At 35.1% G+C, this 15,602-nt stretch overlaps 3 protein-coding genes across 3 annotated transcripts; all 3 read left to right on the forward strand.

The window, feature by feature from the left end:
• The first annotated feature begins 3,234 nt into the window (after nt 1–3,234).
• LOC116127988 (COBW domain-containing protein 1-like) lies at nt 3,235–7,308 on the forward strand. Its single transcript, XM_031413651.1, has 9 exons — nt 3,235–3,401; nt 3,914–4,131; nt 4,253–4,367; nt 4,858–4,947; nt 5,103–5,276; nt 5,383–5,502; nt 5,878–5,988; nt 6,887–6,968; nt 7,084–7,308. Exons 1-9 carry the CDS (start codon nt 3,255–3,257, stop codon nt 7,146–7,148), a joined length of 1,122 nt encoding a protein of 373 aa, XP_031269511.1. The 5' UTR covers nt 3,235–3,254; the 3' UTR covers nt 7,149–7,308.
• Nucleotides 7,309–7,745: 437 nt separating this feature from the next.
• LOC116127950 (protein KTI12 homolog) lies at nt 7,746–10,037 on the forward strand. Its single transcript, XM_031413608.1, has 3 exons — nt 7,746–8,033; nt 8,290–8,324; nt 9,057–10,037. Exon 3 carries the CDS (start codon nt 9,074–9,076, stop codon nt 9,983–9,985), a length of 912 nt encoding a protein of 303 aa, XP_031269468.1. The 5' UTR covers nt 7,746–8,033; nt 8,290–8,324; nt 9,057–9,073; the 3' UTR covers nt 9,986–10,037.
• A 1,154-nt stretch (nt 10,038–11,191) lies between these two features.
• Nucleotides 11,192–15,112, forward strand: LOC116127879 (probable methyltransferase PMT5). Its single transcript, XM_031413536.1, has 7 exons — nt 11,192–11,507; nt 11,760–12,732; nt 12,927–13,062; nt 13,282–13,522; nt 14,131–14,356; nt 14,560–14,717; nt 14,805–15,112. Exons 2-7 carry the CDS (start codon nt 12,221–12,223, stop codon nt 15,110–15,112), a joined length of 1,581 nt encoding a protein of 526 aa, XP_031269396.1. The 5' UTR covers nt 11,192–11,507; nt 11,760–12,220.
• The last annotated feature ends 490 nt before the right edge of the window (nt 15,113–15,602 follow it).

Genomic DNA, 15,602 nt, shown 5'->3' on the forward strand with positions numbered 1-15,602 from the left:
GAGTCATATTTCAATAAAATATCATAGTTAATTAGCAAATTATTTATTTATGATATGAATGGGACCACAGAGTTATGTAAGATTTTCCAGAAAAATATTATTTTATTAATTTATCGACATTATTAATTTAACATAATAGCTCAAGTCGGGACCATAAGAAATTATTATATAATAGAGGTTATTAATTTATCGAGTATAAATTTATAGAGGTTATACTATTTATGACTATTGAAATTAATTGATAAATAATAATATTTTTTTTCTTAATCAAATTAATAGTTTTGGATGTGTTGTTTCAGTATTTTGAATAGTATTTTTGAAAAAGTAAGAGTTGGGTGATAATAACGAGGTATTATTTAAAAATTAACAAAAACACCTCTTATGTTTGTTAATTTACTAAACACCCCTGTAATAAAAACATTAAAAATTATAAAAACACCCTCACCCACCCATTAAATACCGACAGCTGGCCACCACTGTCGGAGGGTGGCTGGAGTCGCCATATCAATGCACGATCGGCTAGGCATGGTAATGTTCCCCAGGATTTCGGGGACCCGTCCCGCCCCGCCCCATATGGGGCAGGGAAGCCCCGGTTTTTTCGGGGATAGGGGCGGGGGTGGGGGGTGTTTTAATCCCCGTCCTTGGGGATGGGGCGGGGGTGGGTGATGCATTTCCCCCCGACCCGCCCCGTATATAATATATAAAATAAAAAAAATGTATATATATATTTACTTTTCACTAATATCCCTATATTTCACCTAATTACACAATTATCCTATCTATATAAACCCCTATTTTCCTAATTTCCCTCACCCTAAACAATTGAACAAGAACAAACCCTGACCCATATTTATGTATAATTGATTATGTTTAAACGATTAATTTAAGTGTTTGTCATGTGGACGAGAATTAACTATTGTGTTTGATAATGCTCAAATTAATTTATGTTTATATAAAATTAATAGGGCGGGGACGGGCCTACAACATTCCCCTTTGGGGCGGGGAAGGCGAATTCCTTTCATCCCTGTAACGGGATGGGGCGGGGGTGGGGAATGATTTTGAGGGTGGGGACGGGTACGGTGAATGAGATCCCCGCCCCATTGTCATGCCTACGATCGGCTGGATCTGGCCGATTGTGTATCGAGATGGCCTTTTCCAGTTAGATCCATCATGGATGTGGCCAGAAAAGGCTAGATCTGGCCATTAACAGCCAAATCTTGGCCATCGTTGACGACTAGGTACAACCAAAGATCTAGCATTTTTCGGCCAGATTCACAATGGATCTGATCAAAAAAGGTTATATCGACACACTACCAGCCAGATCCAGTCGGCAGTGTGTCATTATACTAGATTTCAACCACCTTTCGGCGGTGAAATTTTTGTTATTTATGAAATATTACTGTTGTTATTTGATTACACCTTAGGGGGTGAGAAAAACACCATTGTGAAATTACAAAGACTATATGCTCTATGTATCTAGTCCCACAGAAAGTTTTAGTGCAGACTTACAAGGAAAGCCATTAGAAAAAAACTTAATTGTATAATATTAGTTCTCATTTCATAATATCTTATATAAATTTCTGATGTGAGTTATTATTACTGATATAGATATAGAGACTTTGGGCTTGTTCTGTGTAAGTTGAAAAAGGCTGGTCTGTTCTGGTCCTGGTTTGGGCTTATTTTTGCTTTGTAAATACGTGTTTCTTTTTGTTCGGGCCTTGTTTTTTGTTAGGCCTGTTGTAAAGGATCGTACATCCTTAGCTTTCTTTGCTTCCTCTTGGGTCTGTCCAAGGTAAGTGGGCTATGGGGGTTTTCTTTCTTTCCTCAGTATTCTTTCGTTTTTGTTATATAATTATCGGGTTTATCAAAAAATTAATTAACACTTAAAGAATAAAAAGTTAACATTCTAATGGACTTAATTAGAAAAATTTAAATGTCTCAAGGAACGGAAAATGTTAACTCACGTGTTCCAGATCTACCCTTATGAAGAAAGTATGTTTACGCAAGGAATCGTCGTGTCTTGGTTTCATTTCATCCATCTGTTTTTATTTTTATTATTTGAACCCACGAAATTGCATTCTTACTTTTATCCCAGTTTGAGGGTTCAAGTATTTAGATAGGATAAAGATATCTTAAAATTTGTAGAAATAACAAAATTTTTATTTTATTAATTAAAACTTATTAAATTGTTTATCTTTTAAGAATATTTGTTATTTTAAAAACATAGACTCAAGATATATAAGGCTGTGTTTATTTTATTATTTAGAGTAGTATTTTTAAAAAATTTGAGTTTAGCTGTTATTATAAAGTAATATTTGAAAATTAACAAAATCACCATTTGGATTTGTTAATTTACTAAACACCCTAAACAATAAAAAGTTTATAAATTGATAAAAACACCTCCACTCACCCAAATTTGTCAGATTTAGGCCACCACCGTCGGAAAGTGGTCGAAATCTAGCGTAATGGTACACAACCGGCTGGATCTGGTCAGTCGTGCGTCGATATGACCTATTTTGGCTAGATCCACCGTGGATCTAATTGAAAAATGTCAGATCTATGACCAGATTTGACCAGATCCAGCCAGTAGAGCGCCATTATGCCAGATTCCGATCACCTTCCACTGGTGATGATTAGAATCTAGCAAATGTGGGTGGGTGTGGGTGTTCTTTTTTTAATTTATAAACTTTTTTTGTTGGGGGTATTTAATTAAATTAATAAACTTATGGGGGTTTAAAATAGTTGAATATAATATGATTGAATTTTGAGAATAGGGAAACAAATATGCAATTTGGTAGGATAGGAATAGGAAAAGTAAAACAAATAACCCCTAATTTGTTAGTACAGTAGATATAGCTATTAGTAAAGAATAATATTATATCAACAACTCTCTCTCACAAACTTTCTCTCACAACCCTAAAGTAATAACTCGTAATTGGTCAGTTCATAACGGGTCTCACATAGGTTATGCATGGGCCTCATTGATTAATTATAAACTGATCAATTACGAACTGTCATGTCATAATTGTGAGAAAAGATTTGTAAAAAATGATTATTGGTGTAGTATTACTCATTAATAAAATAGTTTATTTACTCGTTTATGTATTTCTTGTATTCTAAGAACAAGAACTCGGTGAAAGACAGAAAGAGACGTGGAGCGATATCTTACCCAGGGACAATCATGTAAATTCAATAATAGGACTTCTAAAAAATAAAAAAGAAAGAAAGAAAGAAAGAAAGAAGTTGGCTTTGGAATGAAAATGGAGGACGAAGAAGAAGGTCCACCTCTAGCCGTTCAAATTGACGAAACTGCAGAAGAACCCTCTTACTCTTCCAACAACGCTGACGTTTCAGTGGGCGTTACCGTCATCACTGGCTTTCTTGGAGCTGGAAAATCCACTGTAACTTAAACCCTTATTTTTCTATTTTTTTTTCTTAATTTGATTTTATTTCTACTTTATGTCAAATACCTGTCTAGTGCTTTTTTTTTTTTGGTACAGATATTGGATTATAGTTAGTGTCAATATGGGACGAAAAGATGCTGAAGTTTAATGATTATTACAGATTATGAAGTTGTTCTTTAGTGAAATTATTCAATATCCCCTAAAATAATATAATTTGTAGTGTCAGATGAAATGGGATGTGCCACAAAGTTCATGTACAAGGACAGTTTAAACTCTTCAAGCTTGATGAAGATTTTAAAGAGATTAAGATTAGATCACTCATAATGTATGGGAACACTGAAAGTTATTGGTTGAATGTACAGAAGAGGCAGATACGTATGCATATTGGAACAATGATTAACTTTCGAATGCAAAGAACTATGGTTTTAATGTAAATTTATTATTGGGTCAGAAACTTATTTTAGTTTGCAAGAAATTTCTCAACTGACAATTGGGGCTATGAATTTCAGCTTGTTAACTATATCTTGAATGCACAACATGGAAAACGAATTGCTGTCATATTAAATGAGTTTGGTGAAGAGATTGGAGTGGAAAGGGCGATGATTAATGATGGAGAAGGTGGGGTACTTGTTGAGGAATGGGTTGAATTGGCAAATGGGTGCATTTGTTGCACTGTTAAGCATAGTTTAGTTCAAGCACTGGAGCAACTTGTACAGATGAAAGAAAGGTAACATTGTTTTTTGAAGTCTTTTTGGGAATCAGCTTATGGGAAGTTTGATATTTCACATGGAGAAATTATATGTTAGTGGAAATTAATGATCTAAGAATGGTTCTTTTGTTGTGTGTAGACTTGATCATATATTGCTCGAAACCACTGGGTTAGCGAACCCTGCTCCTCTGGCATCTATTCTATGGTTAGATGATCAACTGGAATCAGCTGTCAGGCTTGATTCTATTATCACTGTAAGTAAGATTACGATCTTTGACTAATTTTAATAAATTGTCTGTATGATTTAGCATTTGAATTGTACTTATTTTAATCATTCAATCGTTAAGCTGTTATATTATGTTTGCCTGCATTCCAGTTTCTCATTTCATATGATGGAGACTAAGGATATAGCTTATGAGCTTTTCCTATGTTTTTCCCAAAGTTTCATCAAATTATCTACTTCCATGGCTGTAATAGCTTTTCTTCCATTTAGGGTTGGGAGTTGATTAATATGATGCATATTTCTTTACTGTTCTACTTCCTTCTTGTAGTATGAGACAATCTTATCATGTTTTATGTTACTTTCTGTTTATCTTCTTGGTATATGAGTGGATAATAGTAATTTATGATTCATAAAAATTGAGCTTTTGATGTTTTGTTTTTTCTTTTCTATCATATGTTCTTCCGTCAGTTACCTCAGGTTTTCATCTCAGTTCTTTCTATTAATAAGTTTTTGCTTAATAGGTTGTGGATGCCAAAAACCTTCTTTTCCAGATAAACAAATATCGTGATGTATCTTCATTTCCTGAAGCAATTCATCAAATAGCATTTGCGGTAAGTCTCATATTATTACTTAATGACTGATTTAGTTGCAAAATAGCCTTTCGTTTTCTGGAAGATCGTTTTTCACTTTGTTATTTTCATTGGATATAATTTAATATCAGTCAGTTGAGCATATCAGAGGCTTATAAGATTCATTTTTCTTGTAGGATGCTATAATTCTTAACAAGATTGATTTAGTTTCTCAAGAGGCTTCCGAAGATGCTCTTGACAAATTGGAGAAGGAGATACATGAAATTAACTCTCTTGCTCAAATTATTCGCTCTGCCCGGTGTCAAGTTGACTTGTCTAAGATATTGAACTGCCGAGCATATGATGCTACGGTTAGTAATACAACTTTTTATTTTTATTTTATAGGTACATCTTGTCAGCTTGTGCCGACTTTTGTTTTAACTGTTGTCACTCAAAGCAATTTGTCTTTTCTCTCAGCACATCACTCATCTACAGGCACTGTTGGAAGAGCACCAATCTGTGCCTTCTTCAGATCTTCATGACAGTGACGTGCGAACTTTGTGCATTTGTGAACCAGGGGCTGTTGATCTTGATAAGGTAATCTCCAAAATAGCTATGGAAAATTTGGTCTTGCTCTACCAAGTATTGTAATTTGTTATTAGTTGCTCTTATATTCACTAGTTTGGAAAGAGTATTCAGTAGGTACTCTTATATTCACTGCTCTGGAAAAATAATTACAGTTTCCTCGAGTGTATACTTAATAATTGTTGGAATATATGTATTCCATCTGAATCAAACAATCACATCCTTGTTGCTTGTATAACCTTGTTGTTCATTATTGTATATGTATTCTCTCTTTTTTCATTTTTCTTTTTCCAATATATTGAAAATTCCTACCTTATTATAGTGTATTATTTTGTATGTAAAATCCATATTTATTTTGATAATGTCTGGTATTCTGTGTATTCATAGGTTCGCTTGTGGCTTGAGGAGATTCTTTGGGATAAGAAATATGGCATGGATGTGTACCGTTGCAAAGGTGTTTTAAATCTTCAAAACTCCGATCAACTACATACTTTGCAGGTAATATTTGCAATTTTTGCTTTGTTTACTTATGATGCAGCTTTGGATTTAGAGTAGACTGTTCTTTTTTTTCTCTCTGACATTTATGTCCCCATTTACTGACTCCTTCCCTAGCTTCCCTCTTTTCCTCTGTTTCTTGGATATTTGTGTTTTCTCCTGGATGGGTAGCTACTTTTGCAACCTGATAATCATAATACTCCGTAACTTAACTGCCCCTCAAGTGAATTTTTTCAGAGAATGTTAAAAACCTGAGGTAGCAGCGCACATGGGATAGCAAGCACATGAATTATGTACAAATGCTAGCTCTGTGCCATTATCAACTCAGCTGAGAGACCATTAAATTTTTTTATTATATTTCAAATCAAAATTTTTAAATTACAACAGAAAGTATTTCCATCTTCTGTGAACTTAAAATTTTCAAGAGTTCAAACCATTTCTATCCTACTCTATCTTGTAAAATGATGCTTGGGCCAACTAAAGAGTAGGTAATGTTGAGACTCATTGTCTATCTGATGTTTTCCAGAACAGGGGAGGAAATGAATTTGTAGGTCACTAACTCACTGTGGTGTTTTCATTGCAATTGTTCTCCCAAACGTTAATCACATATCTCAAATAAGGGTGGTGAACTCATTAAGTGAGAGGTTGCAATAAACGGTTCCCTTATACAAGTTTTCGTACAGATCTCAAATTTTAAAGAATGGGTCTGGCATTTAATAAAATTTCTATTTTCTAATTGTCTATTGCAGCTTTTTATTAGTACTTCTTTTCCCATTGTATGCAACTTCGTTTTGTTTGTTTGTTTTGCTTTTTATCTGTTGTTAAAGCTACTTTGTTCTCAGCAATTGATTAATTGCATGTGGTCTCATCACCAAGTTGTTTGTTCTTGAACATTTGGCAGGCTGTAAGGGAGATTTACGAGATTGTTCCAGCTCGAAAATGGAGAACAGAAGAGAATCAGATGAATAAGATTGTGTTTATAGGTAATGTTCTCAACACTTTTGCACTATTTTCAGCTATACCTTTTCTAAAAACCAGTTGGAGCTCCTTATGCTTTGTTTTTGTTCTACTGAAATTGGTTGGTTTTCAATGTTGCAGGGCTTCATTTGAATAAAGATGTTCTTACTGATTCCTTCAGAACTTGCGTATTATCAACTACTTAAAGTTGTAATTTTGGTTAACTTGTGATTAAGTTCAGACAAGGTGTGAATTGCCGCCTTGTAGCTTTGTTTTATTATTATTATTATTATAAATTTGTTTAATTGTATTTTTTGTTTTTAAATCTTATAAATACAGATAAGTTTTGAATGTAGATGTCCTATATTTTAATCATGCTAGTAATTTTACACTTAAATTTCACAAGTGCATTCATCATTTTTCATGAGATTGTAAGCCAACCCAGATATATAATATGTAATCCATAGCTGGTTACCCAATAATAAAAGAGCAAAAGAAGGAATTATGTGTTTTTGATTTTGAGTCTCTCTACGCCATTGAAGTTATTGAAGTTTTTATCTGGTCGATAATTTAAGATTTGAAAGATTAATTGAGGTATATACAAGTTGGTCCGAATATTTTTTATTAAAAAAAAAATGATATATATAACAATTACAATCTATATATAATATTTACGAATATACAACTTTTAACTTAAAATATTGTAAAATGTTAAAAATTAAAATTAAAAATACCCTACCCTAATAAAAACTCCACACAAGGACACGTGTCTAAAAACTATAGCAAATTAGCAACACAAACAATTAAAGCCGCAGCTCACCGCCAAGCCCTCGTCGACAAAGGACGCCGCCGAGAATATTGTAAAATGTTAAAAATTAAAATTAAAAGTAACCTACTCTAATAAGACTCCACAAAAGAACCCGACTCTAAAAACTCTAGCAAGACAAAAATTAACCCCGCAGCTCACCGCCAAGCCCTTGTCGACAAAGGACGCCACCGAGACGTCTCCAACCTCTGACGTCCCTCCACCGAGATTTCCGGCGGATTCGCTGTCTAGCTGCTCCAGCAACCGCCGATTCAAGCTTCAACAGGTTTTTCTTTTTGGTTTTTCAATTTTTATTTTTAAATTAAAATATCTATTCATTTAATATTCTTTTGATAGGATTTTTGTTTGTTTGTGAAATCTCTGAACTGGGGACTGAACCCGGGACTTTCACTGATAATGTTAGACCTAAGTCTTCGTAAACCCGGAGTAATTAGTAATTGTAAAAATTTGTCAATACGCATTGCTCACTGAGGTTGGTATATGATCCATAATCTCTCTACTCACTCACTTTTACTTTTCAGATTAGCAGTTGGAGCAGTTGGAGAGCAAAGTTCAGGTACACTGGCATGCTAATATTATACGATTTTGATTATTATTGATTGTTTTGAGTTGTTTTTGTAATATCATTTTTATTCTTTGTTTCTGCCAAATTCGATTGCTCTTATTGTTCTTGTACAAATCGAACTCTTTAATAAAACTTATCATGATGTGGTCATGGGTGGGAACCTTATTTTCTGAGTTAATTCAGTACTTTTGTTGCATGATCAAGAATGTATAAGATGCTTATGTTAACTAACTCTGTTCAAAGAGCGTGAAATATCGAATGGCTACCCTTTTTTTCCACTGGGCAGCAAGATTTGGGGATGTATGCCATAGAAGGCATTTTTTAGGTTTTATTCTACCGTTGTTAATGGCCTATCAAATTTGCGAACCATTTCTCCGCGGCTTGTTGGATGCAATGAATGATTTCTACAACTTTACATCATGTTATTTGCGTGTTTTCTTTTCTCTTACTGTCATTTTATTTGCAAGTGTAAATTGTAAAATAGATAATGAGATGCCCCGAGCGAAAGTTGATTTGATAAGCTTGAGTTATAACTCTGGTCTTGTATACCCTTTATAAAATGGTATCATTGCTAGAGTTATATACAATATTCCCGATTTCAAATCTTTATGTTTCTCTTATGATTTTGTATTTATGATTTGAAAATAACTATGTTTTACTGTTTACATATTTAACTGATCAGAGGCTAACAATTGTTGACAATGTGTTTCCCTTGAATCTCAGGGTCAATTTTTGCAAGAATGGCATTGGTTGTAGTTTGTGGGCAACCAAGTAGTGGGAAGTCAATGGCTGCAATGTGCCTTGCCGAAGCTCTAAAAGGATCAGAGTTAAAAGAGACAGTCAGGATAATTGATGAAACTTCCTTTCATCTTGATCGCAATCAGAGCTATGCCAATATGACTGCAGAGAAGAATTTACGCGGAGTGCTCCGGTCTGAAGTTGATAGATCTGTGTCGAAAGATAATATAATCATTGTAGATTCTTTGAACAGTATCAAGGGTTACAGATATGAACTATGGTGTTTGGCTCGTGGTGCTGGAATAAGATACTGTGTGCTTTACTGTGATGTGGAAGAAAATGATTGTAGAAAATGGAATGAGGAACGACGGGAGAAAGGAGAACCCACATATGATGATAATATACTTGAAGATCTTGTAAGAAGGTTTGAGAAACCTGATAGAAGAAATCGATGGGATTCACCTTTGTTTGAATTATGGCCACAGAGAGATGGAATTGAGAAATCTTCTGCTGCCATTTTGGATGCTGTTTCCTATTTGACAAAAAAGGTGGATTCAAAAACGCGGCATGTTAAGATTTTACAGCCAACCATTGCAACACAAAATACACGATTTTCAGAGGCAAATTCCCTGTATGAATTGGATAGAGCAACACAAGAAGTGACTAATGCTATTGTAGAAGCACAATCGAAGGCACTTGGAGGGCCTCTTAACGGGATATCTCTTGGCCAGGGGTTGCCTACTATCAATATTTCAAGGTCAGTTGGGCTGCCTGAGCTACGTAGACTACGAAGAACATTCATTAAATTGACAGGGCAAACCAGTTTGAGTGGACCACCACCACCCTCGGATTCTGACAGTGCAAAGAGGATGTTTGTGGACTACTTGAACAGGGAACTAGAAACCACTGCTTGAATGAGCATAAATATCATTGTTCTATTGAAATATCGTTGGGATTAGTCAAATGTGAGGGCCATTCTAGGTTTTGTCCAATATCGAATGGTGTTGTACCAACAAATAATGAAAGTGGAGGTTTGCCTTCTAAAAAGGGAAATACTACACTTACAACTCAATCTTACAAACTTTCTTTCACAATTTCAATGTGATAGCTCGCATAGGTCTTGTTTGTTCAATTACGAACTGATCAATTGTGAACTATTATGTCAGGATTGTGAAAGAAAGTTTAGAAAATTAGGGTGTGAGTCAATCTTTTATTGTTTTAAAAATAGGTCACTTTGTTTTTAGTATCTATTGTATCAAAGAAAGTTAGTGTGGTTTGCTAAAGGAATCACTGTAACATTTGTTCAATGGTAATTTATTTGGATTGTTTCAAATTGTCAATACATGTTTTTGGTGACTTAACATTTCGAAATCTTCTCTCTGTAGATTCCGTTGGATTAAAAGATTTGTGATTAAAGCAATTTCTGAGAAGCCTGTGTTTGTCAATTGTCAGTCCACAGTTAAGAGATAAAATCCAATCATGGATGGCCTTTTCAGGTGTAGAAGCACCAGCTTGTGGGTTAGCCCTTACTCCTAGATAACCGACACTTGAAAACTATTATCGCTACTCTGGATCTGGAGCCATAAGCTGGCAAAAGCCATGGAATCAAATCCTGTTATTGCTCAAAAACTTGTTGAATTCTGCCATTCTCTTATATTTTACAAGTTGGCTTCGAGTTAGCCCATCAAACCAAACCAACCCCACTAAACAATAATTAAATTGATGGTTAAGTCATCACCTACAGAATCCCCTGCTTTAAATAACCAAAAATAATAAAAAAGGGAAACTTATGCTCCACTCTAACATGATGCAACATTCTCTACCTGCTTAAACACAAAACAACAATAAGAGAGCGAGAGAGTTGGCTCCCCTCCAGTTCTGATAGCCTCATCATAAATCAACAATGGCCTCCATTTGGATCTTGTCTCTGCTGGTTAAATACAACTAATCATGGGCTTCATATACTCCTCCAAAACAAAGGGCTAAATCTTAACCACCCATTCCAACATCTACACTAAATCCAAGGCTTAACCGAGCTGTTACCCACTAGATTTGAACCACATGTCATCGTAGCACATCCCACGTGGACTTAGAATAATTTTAGGATTGCGTAGCGGATTTGCTAGAACTAACAAATTTAATACTGTGCCGCTAAAAGGAAAAAGTTTACACAACATCCAGTTGATTAATTACAATTATTCCCCCTGTTATGTTGTAGAGCAAAAATGATTTGCCTGTTTGTTCTGTCTAAAAGTTAGAGCTTTTGTTTATTTATAGATTAGATCTATCAATTTTAATAGTGTAGACCTCTGAAACCAAAACAATTACACAAACCCCAAAACTAGAATCCGATAAAAACTGGACTCTTAAAACAATAATACCTCTGTGTTATGTTGGTTTTGCTTTGAATCTCCATTCTTCAGCACCCTTTAATTGGTATGTCCTCCAAACCCTAATCTTGTTTCCATTTTTGCATGTGCATTTGATCTGACATTTGTATCTGGGTTTCCTTTTTGAGATCTGGGTTTGTTTTAGTTGATTAAAAATGGAAAGTTTTGCATTTTCGTCCTTTTTGTTGCGAAAAGGAAATGGAATTTTGTAGGAATCACATTGAGTCTCGTGGAATCTAATTAAATCGTGATATGTGATATTGATTCGGTGGATCTTTGACTTTTTTTGTTATTGCAGGTTGATCTGGTGGTTTGTTGGCTACGTGCTGCTGGAGACTAGTTATTTTTCTACAATTGGCAATACTATTTTTTTTTTAACAATCAAGCGTTACGTTTCGGGAGAATTCAACATTTCTTTTTTGGGTTTGATTTGGACTTTTAGTTCTTCTACATTGTGTAGTTGTGTGAATTGTTGATCCATAATTCGGATTGAAACTTGGTTGTCGTGATCTAATTTTCTCGGTTTTTAGTAATGTGAGTGTGATGCTACAATCACGTGAGAAACATCTGTTTTTGTTATTGGAAGAAAAGTGTTGTGGAGAAAATAGGTGTTGTACGGACTAATGGAAACGTATCTAGAAGCTTATATTTTATGACATGTTGTGGTATTGGTTGTTCTTGGAGATTTATGTGAAAGGGATTGATTATTTTAGTGCACTTTGAAACTCAAATTGTTAAAGAGTGTAGCAAAATTTGGACATGAGAAGCTCCTGGTTCAATAAACTTTCTGTCATTTTTGGGCCTAGACCGCCGGTCAGTTGGTTGTTATTATGCCTTATTAGTATTGTTGCACTTGTTGCCGTCTTAGGATCATCATCTTCAAATACCTTTGACTCTTTAACTTCAACTCAAAAACCTGATATTTATACAAACTATCGAAGGCTAAAGGAGCAAGCCGCAGTTGATTACTTGGAGCTGAGAACTCTCTCTTTGGGTGCGAGTCGGCCGAAGGAGTATGACCTTTGTGGCAAAGAGAGAGAAAATTTTATACCGTGTTACAATGTGTCAGCAAATTTGTTGGCTGGATTTCGAGATGGAGAGGAGTTTGATCGGCATTGTGAAATTTCTAGACTAGGAGAGCGGTGCTTGGTACGCCCTCCAAAGGATTATAAGATCCCCTTAAGGTGGCCCGCTGGCAGGGATGTGATATGGAGCGGAAATGTGAAAATTACAAAAGACCAATTTCTTTCGTCTGGAAGTATGACGAAAAGGTACTATTTAATTAATGCTAGATGTGATTCTGTGGTGGTCATAAGCATTAAATCTACCTCCTTTAGCTCCATAATTTGCTCAAACTGTCCACAAACCATTGCTATTTGCTTTTATCATTATGTTATTATTTTTTCTATTTCTTGGTTTTGTAAGTTATGATGATTGCATTTATAAATTTTAATAATCTTTCCAGATTGATGTTACTGGAAGAGAATCAAATCGCATTTCATTCCGAGGATGGATTGATTTTTGATGGTGTCAAAGATTACTCTCGCCAAGTCGCTGAGATGATAGGGTTGGGAAGTGACTCCGAATTTGGTCAAGCTGGTGTAAGTTTTCTTTGTACATCATGGTTATTATGGAATAATTCTTTCTATATTGGACAAAATTAAATTTGAAAGAGTTTGAATTTTTTGAATAGATACTTTGTTGTTTTTTTAAGTCTAACCATAACAAAGTTGGAGTATGGTTTGCCTCTTTTTCTGTTTTGAAAGGCGAATAGAATTATCTGTTGCATCTTAGCTTTAAGCCTTATATGTCAACTGCAGGTTCACACCATACTCGATATTGGTTGTGGATTTGGAAGCTTTGCAGCTCATTTAGTGTCACTGAAGCTAATGGCTATTTGTGTTGCGGCATATGAAGCCACTGGCAGTCAAGTCCAATTGGCCCTTGAGAGAGGTCTTCCAGCTATGATTGGGAATTTCATCTCAAGACAACTTCCATATCCATCATTGTCATTTGACATGGTTCATTGTGCTCAGTGCGGTATCAATTGGGACCAAAAAGGTAAATCTTGAGCTTTTCGATGACTCATGTTTTCTACTATTTGTTGACGTGCTTCCTTTTGGGTGATCCAATAGCAGAGTTTAATTGTAGGAAATCAATGACTTGATTGTTTCCCTTTTCCGTTCTTGATAATAATTTATTATGTGCGTTCTGGTTTAGCTCCACTATTGGTGCTATTGGACCATTGTACAAAAAGGTTTTACCTTCATGAAAATGTTCCAGTAATGCAATTGATGCTGGACATGCAGATTGCAGCCTGGTAACTTACTGTTTACTTATCATAGGTCATCAGACGGATATATATTGGCCCATCATGTGTGGCATAATATTTTGAATGTTAGAACTTATGTCTGACCTCTATGAATTACTGAATTTGTTTACTTCACAAGAATATCCAAATAATCTAGGAGATTTACCGGAAAGTCTACTGAATGCATGGATGGAATTTCAGAGCTTAACTTCTTGTTATAATGTCTATGTATTTAATAAACTTAGTCGTGGGTTTTTCTTCTTTTATAATTTTTTATGTTGTATGGGTGTGGAGGGTTAATACTTTTTGCTTCTATTGAATCTCATTGTTCTGCTTTTAACTCTTCTGCTCAAAACAGATGGAATGTTCCTTATAGAAGTGGATCGATTACTTAAGCCTGGAGGTTACTTCGTTTTAACCTCGCCTGCAACCAAGCCACGTGGAAGTTCACTGAGTATGAAGAAGAGGGGCATGCTAAAACCGATGCAAGAATTCGCCGAAAAAATCTGCTGGACTCTGATGGCCCAGCAAGATGAGACATTCATTTGGCAGAAGACTGTGGATTCTCATTGCCATTTATCTAGGTGAGATAGCAAAAATAATTAGGACTTTTCCATTATTATCTCAGTTTTAGTTTCACTGTTGGATAGGTTCTTGAGTAACTTTCCATATACCTTGTTATCTTGAACTGGCTGTATGTAGAGAGCTTTGCACATTTCTTTCCTCTAAACTTACGGCTTTATGGGGAGAATTATAGTAATTGTTTTCTATTTGTTATTGGATTTAGAAAGCAGGCTATACCACTTTGCCAAGAAGGACCTGATGCTGTAAAATACTATCAGCCCCTCGTGCCATGTATTAGTGGGACAACCAGCAAGCGCTGGATTTCCATTCAGAAGAGATCTGCTGGTTCCCAGTTGAGCTCAGCTGAGCTTGAAGTTCATGGAAAGTATTGTTTCAAGATGATTTTTCCACCTAAATTTTGTTGCAGCTTGTACATCAATTCTTAGTTTACATCTTTCATCCTTGCAGGAGTTAAGCCTGAAGATTTCAGTGAAGACTTACAGGTCTGGAGGATGGCTCTGAAAAATTATTGGTCTTTGCTTACACCCTTGATTTTCTCTGACCATCCTAAGAGGCCTGGCGATGAAGATCCATTACCTCCATTTAACATGATCCGCAATGTAATGGACATGAATGCTCAATATGGAGGTTTAAATGCTGCATTTCAGGAGGAGAAAAAATCTGTGTGGATGATGAATGTTGTGCCTGTCACAGCTCGAGATACACTTTCTCTCATACTTGATAGAGGTTTTGCTGGTGTTTTGCACGATTGGTAAGTTCAGTTTGTAAATTTCGATGTTTATAATCTTGCTTTTAATTCAAACGATTTTTCAGGTTCTTCATGAGTCAGTTTTTTGTTTTTTTTTTATTTATGTTTTAAATTAAATGGTATGTTCTGTTTGAAATAATATTTTAATTTTGAATAATGCTCAGAATATATTGCCTACAGTTTTTTTTTTTTTTTTTTAATGGTGACTTCATCTTTTAATTTATTCTTTCAACTGATAAGAATAGAGGAAAAAACTGATTTTTTAGGAAAAAAATCCTCGTAGAAAAGGGACTTGAAGAAATAAACACAATCTGACTGGTATATGGCTGATGAAAATAATTTTTGATACTTTCTTTGATGTACTGGTCTCAAGTCAGTGGGTGNATAACTCCATATGCAAAGAGGACCACATAAAATTGTAGTGGCAGCTAATTAATGACAAAATTATTACAAAATAACAAGTAAATAAGTCAATAGCGGAAGTAAACCTTCTTGAC

The sequence above is a fragment of the Pistacia vera genome, unplaced genomic scaffold, assembly GCF_008641045.1.
Source record: "Pistacia vera cultivar Batoury unplaced genomic scaffold, PisVer_v2 Contig196, whole genome shotgun sequence".
NCBI lineage: Eukaryota > Viridiplantae > Streptophyta > Magnoliopsida > Sapindales > Anacardiaceae > Pistacia > Pistacia vera.